The 19,837-nt window shown below is 40.8% G+C and overlaps 1 protein-coding gene and 1 long non-coding RNA gene across 2 annotated transcripts in view; one reads left to right on the plus strand and one right to left on the minus strand.

Moving 5' to 3' along the window:
- The first annotated feature begins 12,291 nt into the window (after positions 1 to 12,291).
- Positions 12,292 to 19,837, plus strand: part of LOC104910722 — an 8,823-nt gene continuing 1,277 nt past the window's right edge. Inside the window, exons 1-3 of the long non-coding RNA XR_002114346.2 lie at positions 12,292 to 12,380; positions 12,844 to 12,963; positions 19,294 to 19,366. This is a non-coding gene — a long non-coding RNA (uncharacterized LOC104910722). The remainder of the gene's footprint in view (positions 12,381 to 12,843; positions 12,964 to 19,293; positions 19,367 to 19,837) is intronic.
- ENPEP (glutamyl aminopeptidase) overlaps positions 17,751 to 19,837 on the minus strand; it is a 32,410-nt gene continuing 30,323 nt past the window's right edge. The window contains exons 19-20 of the mRNA XM_003205732.4: positions 18,907 to 18,985; positions 17,751 to 18,653 (exon numbers count right to left, since the gene is read on the minus strand). Of these exons, the coding sequence (XP_003205780.1) occupies positions 18,504 to 18,653; positions 18,907 to 18,985 (229 nt within the window). The 3' untranslated portion in view covers positions 17,751 to 18,503. The remainder of the gene's footprint in view (positions 18,654 to 18,906; positions 18,986 to 19,837) is intronic.

A 19,837-nucleotide genomic window follows, 5' to 3' on the forward strand; every position in this document is an offset into this window, starting at 1 on the left:
ACTATTTGCAGCTTATGATTTTTCCATTAAAAAATCTCAAGGAACCATCAGCACATTCCATATTTGACTGACCACAAAATCACATTTTTTTCCTCTCAAATCTAATGCCCCACAGCAGCGTCCTTTGTTCTTCCCCTCTCTCATTCATCTTGCACTTATTTGGAAATTGTTGGAGTGGACACAGCCACTGTTATTCACACCAGGCAATACGAGTCTCTCAGAAGATTGCCATCACCTTCTTTTGGGACAGATTGCAAGATAAGCGTTTTGTCTGCAAGGCTGGGCAGACGGGCATCCCTGCTTAGTGTTTAATTCAGCTCCAGAAGCACTGCGAGGTTTCCCCCTGCCCAGCTGCACAGCCAGCCCTCTGCACCACAGGAGCTCTGCTCTGTGCTGCACGCAGTATCTTTGCACATATGCTTCCCAAAGTGCCAGAGGCGTTGGAAATACATGGCAGAAGACCACGCAACCACATCTCATTATCTCCCTTATTTAAGTGCTGTATTTTTATAGGAGATGCACTAGTGTTGCCTAGTGTTGCAGTGCAGCGGAGTGGTTCTCTCCAAGCATCCCAAACAACCTGGAGCTATTTTCCTCTCCCGCTCCCCACATTAATTTCTTTGCAAGGAAGTAGATGTGCAAAGGAGCAGCAGACAAGATAGACACTGGAGCCAGATGTTCCTTCAAGAGCTCCTTCCTGACTGGGATAGAACTTCAGCTGTTGGCTGGCTTGGGTGAACTGCAGGCAGAAAGTTCTAGCATTTACCAGAGGAAGGCACAGCCACGGTCCTCTGCCCAGACTCCTCCAGGTTGCAGATGGAGGGGAGAGGTGAGTGCTTGGTTGGGGAAAGGATGCTCCAGCCCCCATGCTGTGCTGGTGGGGCAGGTGGGCACATCTCTGCTGATACCTGCAGCAAGAAATCTTGGTCTGGGTAGTGAACTGTTGAAATCTGGGCATTTGACTCATTTAGAGGAACAACGCTGAGGAAACTGTTCTGCTACGGATGTGCTGCAGGCTGACAGTTTGTGCCTGGCTAGTAAAATGCATTAGATATTTCTGGGCATATTTACAAACATCTAGTTAGGCCAAAGTCAACATAAGATGCAGCACATTATATCCCTGAACAGAACATCATTTCCATCCAAAAATCATGGTTTAACATCCAGAAAATTACCCCATTCAAACCTGCACTTAATACCATAGATCTGGGGGAATATAGGGTTTTTCTACAGCATTGTCCATCAGATGCAGTCCCTGATTTAGGAGACAGCCCCACAGACAGCACAGATTGCATGCACAGAGATGTCTGCAAGTAACATGCCATGAAGAATGAAGAAAAGCCTGTCCTTGGAGTGATTTTCACTTTATACTATTCCTAACATACAAAAGCAACGACCAAACATGCAAATCCTCCACAAAATGGATGTTTGAGGCTAATGTGCATTGACACAGGAGAGATGCCCTGTTGTCTGGAGGACATGCACGGCAAATCTGAGTTACCCATACCTGTTCTAATTCATTAGGCATTCACAAGAGGCACACTTTCACTCACAGCCAGGATTAGGAGCACCTCATCCTCATTGATAACCCCAGCATGAGGGCTGAGCTGAATTGCACCTAGGAGCAGTGCAGTTCAGCAGCCTCAATGTGGCCAGCCCTGCTCTGTGCTGCCTCCAAAAATCTCTCTGGAAAACGTTGGTGATGCCACATCACAGTTCCTCAATAGAAAAGCAGCAGAACTGAAGCACAAAGAACTCCCTGAAAAAAACAAAAACAAAAACAAAAAACAAACAAAACAAACAAACAACAACAACAACAACAAAAACAAAAAAGCAACCAGACAATTAGGATTTTATACTAGTGCTTCAAATTGGTAGTGAAACTCGCCCGTTTGACAGGGCAATAATCCCAAGGAAGACGTGGACACATTCAGCTAAGGACTGCTAGGTGAGAAATTCCCTGCTCATCACTGCTGCCATTTAAATAGATAAGGCAAACTGCAAGAGGAGAAGCAGAGTGAGAGAAAAGTGAAAAGACTTGCTCAAGGTCACATGACAGAGCAGTGGCAAATCAACAAAACTGTCTGGTTCTCTGACCTGTCTGTCTGCTGTCCTGCAAAATCCTTGGGGGGGGGAGGGGGAGGAAGGCTCTAATGGCTGCTGTTGTCCTCATGTCCATAGTGATGCTGCATAATATATATATCACAACACCAGTTCTGACATCTCAGAAATCAGAACTCCATATTTTATGCACTCAGATCATGACCCCCCTAAGGTGTCTAACTTGGAAGCATAATGGCTTGTTGGATAGGTCATTTATATTTTAAAATTAACTTTTGGAAAGTTAATTTTGAATCTTTTGAAGTTTATTTTATTCCATGGGGAGAGAAACATGCTGGTGACCATAATCATGGCTAAAATATAGGATAAGATACTCTTCCCCTCCACACCCATGTACTATTTTAAGCTGGCATGTGTTTACAGAGATAACGTTTGATGTCATAGTTGCCACATTCGACAGAGAAAAGACTGAGAAAGAGAACCATTAACTATAGGACGAGTCAGCAATCTAAGGCATCTTTGTCCTTTGCTAAATGATTAGCTCAAAGCAATGCTGCTTCTGATGTTTCCACCCCAAGAAAATCCTGCAAACAAACACTCTAATAGCTATTATAAAGAATCCTTTATACATAACTAAATTTTACAACTATGCAAAATCAACTCATCTTTATTCCCCACAAGTAAAATATTTATTTTTCATTCTTCTCTAAACTCGTTATAGCAATGTTTACTACAGATTTGAAAGCATCAGAGAAGGAAAGAATAGGAACTATAGACAAATAGGAGTCAGGGTGCCAGATTACTTTTTTTCCTCTACCAGTTCGTTGCTCTGAAACGTTGAGTAAGTCACTTAACCTCCCCACCTCAGTGCATTTGTACGCAAAAGGGAATGATGACTTCTACTTTACACAGCAATTCTTCTTCTGCCAGAGACCCCATTCCTTGAACCTCCAGAGAATAGCATTCAGAAAAAAGAGATTTACTTGTGCAAATTTTGGGAAAAGCTTTTCCTCTATGAATCCAGGTAATCCCCAGTGAGCTTAGTGAATTCGAAGGGATCACATCATTCAGTGGATTAGATGTTGCTGACAAAGATTTGAATAGCAACTACATTCACAGGAGGCTGCCAACCACAGCTGCTTCAGGAGGATGCTGGCCCATGATGAAGCCTTTGGTCACAGGTCTTTTTTCAGATACCTCTTAATAAGAGAGGATACAGTGACACTTTTGCCTGAAGTTCACTTGGCTTCTGGACTGTAAAATTCCCTCACCATAGCTAAGGGAAGGCGAGGATGAGAAAGGAACAAGGACAGCTTAATTTGTCTCTGTAAGGGAGGAGAAGACAGGCAGGAGGTCCTTTGAGTAATGGGATATAAGCAGCTGGGGGAAGATCCTACCCCCAAGCATACTAACTGCTAATGGGTTAAGAAGAACGAGATTATTTTTAACTCACTACTTGTGAAACATTTTTCCTCTTCCTTGAAGAAGTACTTTGACAAAAGGTGTGGCACAGATGCTTGTAATAGTAAACGTGGTTACTGGGAAACATAGCACTACATCTCATCCATAAGAATGTGAGTTTCCTTTTGTAAAAGACTATTTTAGGCAGTCAAAATTTTTCCATACTTTCCTTCATGCTAAAAACATCCCTGAAGGATGTCTATCTTTGGTTGACCATTTATTTATCTTTTGGTTAAAGATTCAGCAGAAATGGCTCAGCCATTATTTGCAGGGGTAATGAAATTAATCTGATAGTTGGCTCATTTTCCAAAGGGAGAAAAACACCTCTGTCTGACTGCAAAGCACTGATTTGTGTGTGCTCAAGAGCAGGTATGCGAATTTGCTGACAAGGTTACTCTGATGTCAGGAACTTGCCCTTTGCTTTCCTACATAAAATCTGCCAAAATTGTGATATTCTAGTTTGTACATACTCTGGAGAGACTTGTTAGAGCTGGGCAGCTAAATTCTCTGAAGATTACATGTGCCTCTGCCAACGTTCATCAGTCTCCAGTTTCTCTATGAAACGTGCACTGACGTGTTACAAACCCAGGGCTGAGAATTTTCTCCACAGAGATGGTAGAGAGCTTGGATGGTTATGCCCAGATGGGGGCCAGCACTGACAAAGGCATCATGGCATTGCAAAGAACTGCAATGGATTATATCCTTCCTGGAGTTTGTAAGTGTTAGCAGTGGGCAAGCAGCATGGATAGAGGAGGTGACATCACGCTTGTGGTTAGAAGAGATCTTTATCTGCACAGTGGAAAGCAGCCACTCCCAACTGGTTAACTACACATCTGAGGAGCCTCAAGCCTACATCCTCAGGACTAGGAGTGCTTTAGACATCCACAGTGCAAGTGTGTGTCCCACTGATGTCCTCATACCACGTTGGACAGGGCCCTGATGTTCAAAATGCTCCACCAGTGGTTTGGAGCTGCAGTAGCCCAGGAAAGATGTGACTGTGTTGCAAGTGAGTGATGGCCTTCGGTAGCTTATGTCTGCACGTAAGTGGTTTTATACTCGTGCACGGACATTTTTACTTGTTATGATGGCTAGAGGAGAAAGATGTGAGGAGCTGTTTTAGCAGTTTTTGGCTTGACTCCATTCTCATTCTACCCAGATCTTCAAGTAAGAGAGTGGGAGGCTATCAGAAGTATTGGTTCTAAGGGAACACCAAAAAATACTTATTTTCTGTAAAATTATTTCTTCAAACCCCACTAACTGCTAGACGTGATACTGATAATTAATGTCAACAGAATTTGTACTGTGTAGTGGAGAGTACCCAAAGAATAGTGTCAACTCTGAGGTATCCTAGTTTTGTGCAATCTTCTGGACTCCAGCCTTTCTGCACCCATTTTACCATGCTAAAAACGAAGACAATACTTTTCCTTTCTTTTCTTTCCCCTGGAAAATTTTATTTGCCCTCTACCCTCAGGAAAATAGAGACAGGAATAAAAGAGAAAAGGAAAAACAAAATAAGCAAACAGAATTAGATTTCTGTTTTTTTTTTTTTCCTTTTAAAACTCTGAACATTTTAAAAACAAAACATTTTCATAAAAAGCTCACATCTGTTATTTATAAAATTCCATTTTTATGTTATTTTTTTTTCTCCTTTTTCTTTACTGGCTCCCATTCAGATACCAACAAAGCTAATCAGACACAAGTGTTACATGTTGTACCAGTAAGTGCTAGAGTCCCTGAAAGAACATAGCAGTGATTACTTTTTTTTCCTAAAGACTTGGCAAGGGAGGTGTGTTTGGAGGAGGGATAGAAGGAAGAAAGGTAGCCTGAGAACAAAGAGGAGAGTGATTAATAGAGTACAACCCTCTTTATCTTCTTTGTCTCCAGATACCAAAAATATTCAGGTGAGTAAGGAAAAAGGCAAGTCAGTGTTGCATCCCTGATGAGAGCCTTAATCAAACGAAGCAGGCTTCCAGATATATCCATTTTCTTCTTCTAATATATATATTCAAGAAGGCACAAGCTTGTCAATTTGGGCACTAGACTTATTTTTAAACATTTATCTAGTCAGCATGCCAAGCTCCCAGATATGCTCACCAGCAGAACTCTTAAGCTCAGTGCTTTATAGCTGCAGAAAATCTCCCTTGTCTTTCTTGGGAAATTCACTGTTTCGGCCCTGTCTGCACACAGAAGCTGTGTTGTGCCGACTGCTTGGGCATAAGAGCACAGGCACAAATTTCCCCTCTTCCCCCACATCGTGGCTGCCATTATACTAACATAAAGACCCCATACTGGTATTATTATTCCTCACCAGGAAAAGGAATGAATTGCAAGCACCTTCCTGACACTGTAAGTGAATTGATACCAGAAGCTGTAGACGCAGTTAAAAGACCCCCCTCATGCTTCCCGTAAAATCTCCCACGCAACAAACACAGTTACACTTGTACAAAATCTACCTGTAGAGCAGGCTTTCATGGACTAGGAACCTTTACTCCTTTTTAATCCACTTAGATTACCAGCAGCACACTGCTAATTCACATGGCAAAGGGCAAAGGGCTTTCTGCAAAGCACTACTTCTTATAGCAGAAATAGATGAACCCACTTTCCTCCAATGAACTGATTACTTGATACCTTTGTGGGTTTTGTATAGCACTCTGGCTGTGTGAATTGCACATATCTTGGTGACTGTAAAAGCTTAACCTCCCTTCCTCCAACAATGTGCAGAGAAAGCAGGAATTTAAGTTCAGGATTGGAAATAATACAATAAGCTTCTTTTTTAATAGGTCATATTTTTGTTTTTACATATAATATCCCACATTTTAAATGAACAGATATATAGAGCTTTCTAAAGTTTTCCTGAGATGTCTGTCACGTTAAGAAACTCAATTCCCACCAAAGCGCCAGCACATTTTAACGAGAAACAAATAAAATCATAAATATGTTAAGGGCTAACTTTACCCTGTTGACACAGCTACTGATCCTTGGTCCATAAGGAAGTTCTTCTGAGATAGATAAGTAAATGTAAGGGAATTATTAAATATTAAAGGATCACTTTCACTTTACATACAGAACTTGTGTCTTTAGGCACTCTGGATTTTCACTAACAGAAATTAAGAATTTCAGAATATAGGCTGTTGCTGTTGCTTCAGCTCAGCTATGCTGCAAAAGCCATTTTTAAGCATGATGTGCTAAGTACAACCAACGAACGATTCAGATACATCAGGATTATTTGACCACATGTAATGAAGATAGATAGGCGCTGCAAGAATTCTAAGACAACAGACCTAGAAGTGATGGGAAGCTGGAGAGATAACACATGAAGGCAATTTGTGACCACTTTAATTCTTTCTTTTTTTTTTTTTTTTCTTAAACTCCCCTTAGAATTCAGAATTTTCTTTCTGGGATTTTTCTCAAAGCATTGGAAGATCTCTGAGTAATTAACTGAAGATGCTAATATTTTTAAATTTCTAATACTGGGTATATCAACTCGGTGACATTATTCATGTAGTTAAAATTAAGCTCATGCTTCAGTATCAGTCTGAAAGAACCAAATAGATTTTTCATTGCTCACTCAGCAAAGGAGTTACATCAGTGCTAACAAAAAGGGTTCATGCATGAACTGATTGTTAGTCATGTTCTGTCAGCCTGTCAAATTTCACTTCCTCCTTGCCTGATGCCGCATCTACTAAATCTCCATTCACCTGTAGATTAAAGCAACTAGGAGAAAAGAAAAAAAAAGGACTGGATTTTTTTCTGTGAAGTATCACCAGAAATTCTCAGTCTGGTATCAAAATGAAAAAGTACTATGGATTAGTAGAGATTAAGACTACAGAAAGTTATTTTCTCCCAATATTAATTCATATATTTAAGGGAAGCAGTAAATCTGAATTTGCTTGTGCTTGCCATTCTTTCTCTCTCTTTATATATATATTATATTTTCAGTGAAAACTGAGATTTTATTTTATTGACAGTAAAATGCCCGTGACTGCAAAAGAAAGATTATTTTTCCAGGTTGTGATGGAGATAAACACTGCACCATCCCTTTTTACCGTTTCTCTTCCTCAGATTTTGTTTCAGCTCCTTAGGCTATGATAAATGGTGCTTAGGTCTGGGATCCTTCAGTATCACAAGTGCAGCTTCCTTAAGCATAACACTGTGCTCTCTGTACCAGTATGCTGCCAGTGCCTACAGGGTAGTGCATAGCTCCATCCAGTCTGTGTGCAGCCTTCTGAAATGCAGCAAAGCTGAAGTTGTAAGTCAGTCATCTACATAAATCAAATTTGAGAAGTAAAAATTGATAGCTGCTTGGGTAAAGCACAGAGCCAACATCATCACCAAACATAACTGTGATGCTGATAATTTCTGCTAATAATTATGACTTTGATCTAGTGCTGTATTGTACATTTCATACGGATAATGATGTTAACATGCTGCTTATATGTAGACCTTTTCAGTTCCAGTTCGATAAATTTTATCATATGGCTGCTGCCTCATATAAAAAAAAAATCATCTTTTGTGGACCAGAAGCTAGGTTTAGGGCTTTCTAAAGCTGTATCCAAGACCCACAGAAACAAACATTAAGTAATTTTCATCCAGTAACTGTTTACTTGGGACATGAAAATAAGTATTTTCTGCACTCTCACAGATGCACAAAGCTGATCATTTTGGAGATGCAGAGAGACTGCATCCCCATACTTCATCAAAGCACAGAGGCAAGACATAGCTGAGGCTGTCAGCAAGACCCAGGAGCTAAGAGTACTTCGGGTCAGGCTGCATAAACACAGTCAGTATTAAATCTGTATTGTTTGCTTACACCACAGTGCTTCGGGTCTCTGAGAACCTTACTGTGCTAGGCACTGTACAGGTCCAGAACAAACTTACCCAGATACAGATTTTGAATTTTTGAATAAGGGCAACATAGAACTGTGACAGATTTAGAACATATCTGTAAAATATATGGTTAAAAATACTTTAAACCCCTCCCTTCCCCTCCCCCCCTTTTTTTTTCCTTTTTTCTTAAAAAAAAATTGAGCAGTAATACCCCTCACTTACTCCCTTTGGAGGCGAGACCTTGTCAGGAACTAAATAAATGTTTACAGAAAAGTCTTTATGACTTAACATTAAATAATGATTTAAGGTGGAAATGTTGAGAGAGCCTGAGTGCTAGCAATACATTTAAGAATCCTGATGCATCTGGAAATTTATTTCCTTTTACAGACTATGATAAAAAAAAAAAGAGAATAACTCTAAGCATGTTTTAAAGTAAAAGTTTAAAGTAAAGAAAAATTTCACATCAAGTGTCAATAAAAATGATCTGCAATCCCTTGAAAATGGAGAACTCTACTAGAAACAGGGAAAGAACTCTACTGTAGTTGTTTCAGCATGAAAAACAACATAAAAGAAATCATCCCCATGTGCTGTACAGATTCCTTTTCTCATTCACAACTTATAGTTTCTGAAGTCAGGATTTTTAATTAGCACTGTCTTTTCTCCATTCCTTTAGTTTGTCTCCTTATCTTAAAATGCCTATTTGCTTCAAAACACCCTTCTTAATTCTGACCCACTGGTGGCCCAGCTAAACGCTGAGCTAATATTGACTAATATTTCAAAATAAATTGCTCCCTCTAGTGAGACTGCTGCAGCACTGATGCTGGCTCTGTGCAGCTCCACCGAGCCCGCGGCCCATGGCTGCATTGGTGCTCACTCCAGACGAGCTCCCAGGGAGCCTTTCCTGGATAAGGAGTGCTTGATAAGCCCTTCTGTGTTTAAGATAATATTATTTAAATATGCCTTGTACATCGTTAAAGCCTTCCCTTAAACAACGATTGGTTAACTAGCAGACCTTTGGAGAGCCACATGAGTTCACTGAATATGGATTTCATAAGCATGTGGGTCCCTTTTTCTTTTTGATTTATTAGAGCTGCTCTGGCAGCTTGATGCTGTTAGTATCTCCTGAGGGGCCCCAGGTCTGGCAGAGGGCTACACTGTTCTGCTGTGGGGACGCAAAGGTCTCTGTGCTGGGGCACGGGCTGGGCAGCCCCTGGCAGAGAGCTCTCCTCAAGATGGTGAGCAGCAGGAGGTTGCTGCCTTGGTACACACAGGTTGTTACAGCACTGCTATGCTGTCATGGGCAGGAGGCCAAACTCTGGTCGTACTCTCAGAAGAGGCATTTTCTTTAAAAGAGAAAAAATGGTCTCTGTATGGCACAGCTGGAATAAGACAAGAATTTGGAAGAAGCTGCAGCCACTCCTGACTAGGAGATGACTGCCTTGCAGAAGTAGGCCCAGGGATTGTGACATGTCCATATGTAGCAGACTTGTCCTTCACATTTGCGTTCCTGTCAGGGCAAACTTACCTCCCTTCTCTGCTGAATCATGCAGCACAAATAATTCCCCAAACCCCTCCTTGCCACCACGAAGAGGGATAGGACTTTCTCCTCAAGGCTCTGCATCGTTGTGACAAGGCCCTGTTGCCCTGTGCTGCTGGGATGGGTGACTGATAGCTGGATGCTCTCCTCCATTGGCCACAGACTGCCAGCATCTCTCGTGCTCCTCAGTCTCCCCTTCTGAACAATGTGAAAGTCTCATGGGGTCACTGGGGACTGCAGAAGTGGTGTTGAGCCTGAGTCTACTTCCTGCAATCAAAGCTCAGCTCATCTGGATGGTGAGGTCAAAGCAGGTGTGTGCTTGTGGGAGGACAACAGACACGGACTGAGATAGCTGATCTGTTCCTCTGTAAATGCTGTAATGACTTAAAGGCAGGTGGCAAGTTTTCTTAAATAAATATTTCTTAACTTCTTTTCACTGAAGAATGAAAGAACATACCAGTTTTAAAAGCAGTGGATTAAACAAGACAAACACAAACCTGTTTTGGAAATACTGATCCCAGACTGAAGAGCTTTGTTGCAGGCTGTTGTCAGCTGAGCAGGATGATTCTGCACAGAGATGTCCTTTGGGGCAGGACGTGGCTCTTCAACCTGTGCTCTGCCATTCCACAGATCATCCTGACTGCAGCATAGCTCTTGCTGCAGCTCCATCATGTTTTGCCGAGTTCAGTGAGGCTATCTGGTAAGCTCAAGGGAAACTGCTTGTTTCCACAGCTCCTTGAAACACATTTGTGTGAATATTTATTAAAAAGTCAAGTTTGCAAAGAGAGGTAATATTTTTTTAAGGAATCAGGTGCATAAATGGAAAGAGCTTACAAATATATGGTGCAGAATGGTGTGAGTTTGTGTGCATTTCTGATTGTTGCAAATAACATATGGCTGTTTTTGGGAAAAAACAACAACAACAACAAAAAAAAATGAAAACAAAAACCCAACTTTATTTGGCTGCAAACAACTCCTTGAGGTAAAACAACCATCACTCCTGAACATCAGTGCACCTGCTGAGTACAGGTGTGCATCTTATGGCCGTCTCCAGTCCTGAGCATTTTACTTCCTGATCCTCTATAGCAGTGCCTAGCATTTTTTAAAACATAAATTGCATTTTTAGCAGTTCCTAAGAACTCATATGGCTAAACAAAATTTTCAAAAGTGACAGAGGACCTGATGTCTTTGTTTTTGTGTATTTTTTTTACACGCTTACAAATTTTAGCCAAACTGTTAATTTTAGGTTAAGAGTCTTATTCAGGGTTCCTTATAAGTGTCCATGTGTCCAATAACTGGTGTTATTCCTAAGATCCTTAAGACAAATTTCTTTTCTTAGATGTATTTCAAGTTATTAAGTACACTGTGTTAAAGCCCCGATAATTTAATGCAATGACTGCTAACTGTCACTAGAGGACGCTCTTAATACATTGCGGAGAACAAAAGTAGGAAACCTTTTTTCTGCGCGTTCCCTTGTTTCCGATACAGGAGACTGATTTTTCTATCTTTCACGAGGAAACAAAAAGTTCATTTCTATTTTCATGATGCTTCTATATAGTTATCCTATTTATTTCCACCCTTTTAGCCATAAAATCATTCTAAATATTACATTCTGGTGAGATTAGGCAAAACATAGATAGACCATATATCCCAGATCATCAATATTTGTTTTTTTCCATCGTAATTTTTAAGTTGCATACTGAGAATATTTGAGCAATAGCTCCTAATTACAGTAGTTATTTATGTTTTTATATATTCTGGGCGGAGAAATACCTTGCCTGTAATATAAACTGGATGATATTATTTTTCTAATGTTTTCTGATGCTTGCTGCTTTCCACCCTTAATCTTCCCCATCTGATTTGTCTTTGATAGATTGCATTCATCTCCTGCATAAGGAGTCACAACTAAAATAATATGAAAAATACATCAGTATTTTGCTGAGAGCTCTAAAATAACTCGTATGGATCTATTAACATCTAAAATAGGCAATACCCAGGATAGGATATGTATGTCATCAGGACATGTACTTCAAATTACTTTGGCAACTTATATGTCTTTCTGGTAACCTATCCTGCACATTGCTTCCACGTTCATTTGGTACTCCAGAAGTGGTTTTTTTTTTCTTTTTTTTTTTTCCCCTGAGTGAAACCACTCATCCATTAGATCAGAATGAGCAGATTGTTTTGGGCTAAGGAGGTGTTCTCCAGGCTTTCAAAACACACAGATGGCTGAACATCTGTTCTCTGCTCTGTTCTCTTTTAGCCATGCCTTTAAAGAAGTGTTTGTGGGGAGCGGTCTGTCCTGGATGCTCTGTTTTGGAAGCTGCATTGTTGCATCAGCATAGCAGCATGCTCACATGAACAACATTCTTAATCCTAGCCCTGACTTTTCTGGCCAAGCTGCTCTGGTGCCAACTATGACATGCTATTTGGCCACATACCTGATTTCCCTCTCCTGTCAATCTGATCTTTGCCATGGCTGACCTTTCTGTCGGTTTGTTGTTTCAATGCTAATCGTGTGTTGTTGGCTCTGCTGGCTGTTCCGTATTTGTAATAATGGAGTGACTGATTCAGGGTTCATTAGAACCAGTCCCTACTTGCATCAGCCTCTCTCAAATTGTGCAACGGCATGCTTCTGTTTTGTGGCTAGGGCAATACCTGAGGGTGCAGTTTACTCTGGTTCACCTCCTAGTTTGCACTGGTTAACTTTCCTGCCTGGAGCTTGTCTTTCCTCTCTCACAGTCTGGCTGGGGAGCTCAGCAGCCTGTGTGCAAAGCCAGCAGTCCTGTTATTTTGGGGCACTCGCTGGGGGAGCGCATTTTTGTTTTTTTGTTTTTCTCTTGAAATAGGGACGAGGGGAGTGAGTCTGTGCAGCATGAATGAAGCTTTGTTTTATGTTGAGGAAATGAAAGGCTGAAATCTTGTCTAGCCTGACACAGAAATGTTTCCTTCCACAGGACCGAGTCTTTTGGCTTGACGTCCGTGATGTGGTGAGGTAAAAGAAGGGCTGCATTTACCAGAGTGCCAGAGCAGAGGAACACCCGCACCATGCAGCGGTTGAAGACCTTGAGTGGGAGGTGGTGAATTATTGTTTCTTCTGGAGAGAGCTTTTAACCACATGCCTTCCCCTTCGACTATTGCTCAAACCACTGTACTATAGAATTTTGCTCCTCAACATTTGTAATTGCTTAGGGCGTACTGATGCAGATCTGAGCTTATTAGTACCTCTGTTAAAGACATCCATCTTTACTTAAAGTAATAATAAAATATAAGAGTCTGGTGCCCCTGTGATTTCAGATGCTCAATGACAGACCAAACTAGAAAGCTATTCATTTGCTTTTAATCCTGACTATTATTTAAGCACCATGTGAGAATTTGAAAGACCAGGATCAGTATACAGTTATGTAGAAGAGTTCATGTGCATTTCTGTGGAGGAGAAAGAAGCCTTGATCTGTTTGCTTTTGTTGTAAATGCTCCAGTCCAGAGGCAGCTGATGACTTTTCATCTGCGATTTTGTACCTTTAAGCACACAGTGTTTTCTCCATCTGAAGTTGCTTAACAAATGTGGGTGGCCTTAATTTCAGTTTGATGAAAGAGACTGTTTACTAAAATAAATGAATCAAATCTGTTCTTGGCTACCCACCAGACACCTGCAAAATTTGCTTCCTAGATAGCCACAGCAACTATTTCAGCTGATGTGAACTTGACCAGTGGATAACAAGTTCCTACCATGCTGCTGTGAAACTTTTGCTCTGGCTAATGGCTACATTGTCTACTTTCTGGAGAGCATCCTGCTCAAGGTGCAGACCTGCTACAGATATGAGATCCATAGCTCTAGGATTTGTAGTTCCTGATTGGTCTCACTTACTCACCAAACTGCAGTTTGTGAGTGTATCTAACAGCAGGCAATACAGAACGGGAAAGTTGCTGTGATAGGACTTCAAATGCACTTGGCTTCGCACTCCCTGGAAGAAAATGTATCAGTGATCAGGTATCTTATTCACTGCAAACTGTTTAAAAAATCCAGAAGTGCTGGGAAGTACGTTTAGAGGCCATTTCATCCATCTCCAAAGCAAGGCTAGCATGAATGGTTAAGCTCGAGTGAAAGTTGTACAGTGCATGTCATGTATACAACTGCAGCATCTATTTCAAGTTGAGGCTTAATTCTTACTAAGAAGAAAAATTCTGTACTCCCAGCCTTCCTCTTGCAGAGTTAGGCTCCAATCTTCTCTCGTCTGAATCTTTTCCTTTGCCTGCCTGCCTGCTTCTTGAGATCACCTGTACACATTGCTTCAGCGTAATTAAATCATTTGTAGGTAGGTGTCAGCTGACAGCAATCCCTGGACATCAGTGTATGAAGAAGAGAGAGTTGAAATGGAAAGGTTTTCTGTGTGAGAGGGATTACTAGAACAACTACTTAAGAGTAGGATCTCTCAGATAGTATGTCATGGCTTTGTTTTTCAGGATTTGTTCCTCACCCACAACTTATAATATACTCCAGAAATACAAAACCTCTCAGATTTATCTGAATCAAATGCATTTCAGGTGTTCTTGTAAATAGACTTGTATTTTTTTCCAGAGCACATCTTGGAAATGTTCAGACATTTGGGCACCCACATGAGCCTGTGAGCTCATGGAGATGGAGGACACTTCCTTCATCTGATCTAGCTCTATCTTCCTGAACCAGTTTTCCATGCACAAGTGTACATTCAGCTGCTGTAAATGTGAGTGTGAAATTGGGATACCTCCATGTCAGCTGGCTTCTGGCTAAGTACTAGGGGAAGCAAGCACAGCCTTGTTTGACAAACTTTCATAGTGGGCACACACAGCACAAGATGAAGTCAGCCTGGAAGTATAGTATTGCCGCTGATAGCAGTGGTGTGAGACCCCATCCTTCTGACCCTGCTGGGCTGGTCTCTCCTGTACACATCACAAACTGATTTTCATCTTAAATCCTTAAAGCTGCTGAAAGATGCCATCACTCAAAATGGGGATAGGTAGGAAATAGCTCTGATCACTGTGGGATGACTGTGGGGATATTTACTAATAATGACCTATTTCAACAGTGAGACATAGGTATATGGTATTTCTTTATGTCTGAATACATGGTAGAGATCTTAACTGCTGTTTTAGAAACTGGCTCAGCTGAGGAGTTGTAGACCTCATGGAATTTTCATCGTTGCTAATCATTTTGTGTTTTCTTCTGTGAGGTAATATAATTCTGTGGGGTTTAAGTTATTTCTTTACCTGAATCATCAAGATAAAGCATTTTCATGTGCCTATCAAGTTTATGGTCTCTTGAGGCCATGGGCTTTATAGGATACGCAGCTGTGGCTGATATGAAAAAGATTTGTAAGGCTGGTGTAAGGCAACACTGGAACAGTCACAACAACAGTGGCCCTTCTTAAACTTCACATTGCACTTAGGTTACTCAAAGCATTTCTCTACTTCTCTGTATGCAATAGTTTTCACTCTGGGACATAAGAGCAGCAGAGCCTCCAAAAGCTTTGTGAGTTGAAGGGGCCAGCCAGTTCTGCACTCCTTCACTTGACTTTATCAGTGGAAATTCCTTCCTTGCTGATCGAATGACCATGGGAAAATTATCTCTTTTTAAAACAGTTCACATTTCTTTGGATTCAGTTTCAAATTGGCGTTCTTAAGCTTATCACAGACCATTTGTAAATGCACTAGTTCCTGACCGAAAGATTTAGCATGTACCAGATTTGTTATCCATCTAGGACAAACAGTCTGAAAGAGACACATGCCATACAGAACATTCTCCATGAACTATTTAGAGGTAGCAAGAACACTGCATAATCTAGAGAACATTATTTAAAATTGACAGGATCTTTATCCTGCTATAAAAGCAGCCTTCTTTTGGGGCTTTTGGATTTACTTCCACATTCACCTACCCACTTAAGATCAGTGCAGACATCCAACAAACCTTTCTATAATATCAAAAGCACCCAAGTACTCGCCTAACATCTCTCTGATCCAGTACTAGTCAGACACCAACACTGCACACGGTCCTCCTGTTTTCTTGAGCAGAGCAGGACTTTAAAGATGGGAGGCCATTGCTTAGTTGGCTACTTCAAATCCCCTTCTTCCTTTCAACACTGCAAGGTCACATGCCCAGTACTTGCTTGGGCTTGTCCTCAGCTCCCTCCTCCCACTTTACCTTGGTGATATTTTTCTGTCTCTCTCTCCAATTGTACTTTTTTTTTTTTTTTTTCTTACAACAGTGATACATAATACTGCCAATATGTGCCCAGTGGTATGTCTGTGGGATTTGCTTGAAGGTTGCTTTTGCTAGAGCTTTCCAACACCGTAGTAAATCTTCCTGATTGCTTTCCCCGATGACAGCTTCCTACTGTAGCTAACAAGGTTGGCAATCTTGATTCCCCTCCGTGGTAGCAGGATCTACATATAACAAAGGATAGAAATCTCTGGAAGTAACTATTTAATCTTACCTAATTCCCACAGTATCTCATACATTTCTTCCTATAGTGAATTGTAGCAGAAGCATAGGAAAGGCTGTAGGATCAGTCATTTCTGCCAAATTTCACTGTCTTTTCTTAAAGGGGAAACCACTGATCTATGTGCTTGAGCATCTTCATCTCAGTTCTGTATTGTTACACGTCATGCTTGGGTGGAGTTAAAAACCTTCAGTCAGAGCATACAGCACTGGTAGTACAAAAGAAATTTGTGTTAGCTGATCATAGAGTCACAACATTACAACATGCTGATAGTATTACAATGTGGGGCAACCAAGCCAGTTTGTGACCTTGAAACCAAGACAGGTGCCCTCTGTTCTTTCAATTCACTCCCTGAAAGAAGGAAACAATGAAGGTGAATTGCCATATCTCTTCCTGAGCAGGCAGCTGAACAGGGCCAGCCCTCTCCCCACATCCTGATCTGCTGGTGGCTTGCATCTGGGTAGCTGCTTCACTCTCACAGTTCTCTGCGTGTCAGAGTGAGTGGTAAGGAAAGCTGGAAGAAATTGCTTGGCTCTTTGCTGACTCTTTGCCTTGAAGAGAGGCTGGCATCTACATTAAGTTGTTACCACTGTTAGTCAACACCCTGTCATGTTTTGTTTACATGACATAAATGGCTGCTGACATTTTCCTTTCACGGAATGACTGGCTTGGTCACCAGGTCTGTCTGGGCTTGTCATAGCTATTTGGATATCTTGAGAGAGGCCCAAATTTTTACCAGCCTGAAATCTCCTGGAGGAGTGGGGTAAAGTCTTTCCATCCGGGCCTATATATGCTTCTCTTGTACCCCAGAATTTCTGTACATTAGAGCCATCTCTTCAATGCTATCCCTTGGAATGGATGAAGGAAAGACGAATGTTATTCCATGCTTCTATCATCCCATCCCTCTGTAGTTTCCAGACAGTTGTGCCTCACCTCTCTGAGATGTACCTAAGGGAAGATGCTTACAGTCCTGCTCCCAGGGCAGTCAGACAGGGGCCAGCTCAAGCTGACTCACTCCTGCTGCTCCTTTCCACTCAGAAGAGCAGGGAAGAAGGCTATGAGGATGGTGCTGATGCTGATGCGTGCTATCTGTGACGTGTCAGAACACAACCTAAGGCAGGCAGGCAGAGATGCCCCAGTGCCTTCTTCAGTCTAGCAGTGACAGAGGGACTGGGAATGGAGAATCATTTATTTGCTTTCTCTGCTTCTGCAGTGGACTGCATTGCTCCCTCTACCTCATTTTGCTGCGTTTTTGTAGTTCTTAAGAGACGATAATAAATTTTCCCCCCTTTAAAGTCACTACAGCTGTATGTACCATATAGCTGGGCTATGAAATAGTTGCTTTTCTGCATGCTTTTCCCTTTATTAGAAAAAGGCGAATTTTCAGGTAGATTTTTAAATTTTATTTTTCCTTAAGAAAAGAGACAAAGTACCATCTGTCTTGTTTACAGTAACGGCTGCCATAAGTTCTTCTTTTGACAAGACTTAGAAATAAGACAAAAATAACTGAGACAACTACTTCCCTAAGCTACAGAATCTCACCTGATAACATTGAAAAAGAAGCCGATAATATTGATCACTTGTGTACCTGCAGTTAAACTTCCAAAATCAGTGCAGAAGGAAGCTTAACTGGCCTTTCTGTAGTATAAGAATGCAGAGCTAAATTTCAAATGTAAAATTTTTATGAATATAAATATAGAGGAGGATTTTCAGACAAAGTTAATATTGCTGCTTAATACCCAAAGGTCCCACAAGGTGCACTTGGAAAGGAATCCCTGAGTGTAGTAAGTATACTTCTGTATGAACCAAGAAGTAGATTTTCAGAGTGGTTCATGGAAGATCTGAGACTAGCTTGATCAGCAAGGACCCCAATTCTGCCATCACTTCTGACTTGAATAACTTGAAATATTTTGTTCAGGGAAATTAATATCTCAAAATATAAAGCTATTCATGTTCACAAGCACTGGCAGGATCCAGGATGAGCAGCTACACAAACATTGCTCTGGCACTAGTCTCCTAGGTGTCTGTAGAAAAAATATTAGACCTTGGTCCTCTAAGTTGCCTAGTTGAGAAATCCACATTGCTAAATATCTGAGGATCTGCATGCCCAGAGTGAGTGCCTGATGTTTTTAACAAAGACTTCAAGGGCCTGTCCATGTCTCTAGCCACACTCGTATCTCCTCCTTGTTTTCTTTCAGCCACTGAATATTGTTCTTCACCTGCTCAATTGACTGACTCCTGGGCGATTCTCCTGCCCCAGCATTAGGATATTTCTCAAAGAAATTTTCCATCTAGAAAAGAGACAGAGAAAGAACTGACATGAAAAAAATAACATTAGTGTTGGGCAAGTAGGTTTTTACAGGGACCAGATAAGTGCAATTTTGACTAAGTGAAATATTAAAGTTCTACCTGTAGTACTGGAATAGTTTTACAGTAATTCATGCTGCTATACACACTTGGTGAATAAAAAAACAAGTTAAGCTTTCCAACCAGTAGATTTCAAAATATGCTGACATAAAACCAAGAGAAATGCTGGCACAGTACCTGCCAAAGCTGGAGGTCAGTGTTGAAGTTTTGGCTGATAGTTACTATGCGACCAAGGGTTCTATCATTGATAGTGAATCTTGGAAAACAAAACAAAACATCAAACAACATTTGATGCAAAACTGTTCAAAATAAAGGGCACAACTAGTTATCTGAAGCTTAAACCTCTAAATGCAGTACAACAGAACATGCACTCAGATTTTGGTGCTTTTGGAAATACTTGAAAGATAGTGCTCCTACAGAATATCTATACTGTTCTAAAATATGCCTACTAATGGAATGATCTTTTCTATTTGTTTTATTTTGTTTTGCTTTTTAATTTTACAGCCAATAGCTTATTGTTTCACATTGGAAATGATGTGTTTAAAGACTTTTTTTCCCTCCCAGGACTTCCTGCTGTTTTGGAACCAAACTGCTGAGCAACAGAAATGCAGTCTCGTCCACAGCTCTAGACTGTCAGGTATGTTCAGCTTTTGTGCCTTCACACATTGCTTAAAAGGGGAAGGAAGGAGAGAGAAGAGCAAAACTAAACGGTGTACTCTTAATTCAGCTGCTCATCTTCACCTATGCTGGTTACTGTCACCAGCAGAAGGAATTATAATATTATCTCTCTGTGCGCCATCTTATTGTTATGAAATCTATAAAAAGAAAACTCTACTATTGCAGAGTATTGCCATCCAATTGCAAGATTTCTACACACTGGTAGAACTTTTTATACTTTTTAAATCACAGTTTCTTGGTAGTGGTCATTTAGGGAAAGAATGTTTTTTAAGTTAGCGGCAAAATATTTTTTCATAGCAGATGGCCATGATTGTGTTGAATATGCTTTTTGTTTCCATAATACAAAGAGGCTGACTATAAGAACTGTTTGAACTGTTTGCTTTTATGGAAATTATAGAATGATCACAAACTTTACCTTTCCAGAAAAAAA

The sequence above is a fragment of the Meleagris gallopavo genome, chromosome 4 (genome assembly GCF_000146605.3).
Source record: "Meleagris gallopavo isolate NT-WF06-2002-E0010 breed Aviagen turkey brand Nicholas breeding stock chromosome 4, Turkey_5.1, whole genome shotgun sequence".
NCBI lineage: Eukaryota > Metazoa > Chordata > Aves > Galliformes > Phasianidae > Meleagris > Meleagris gallopavo.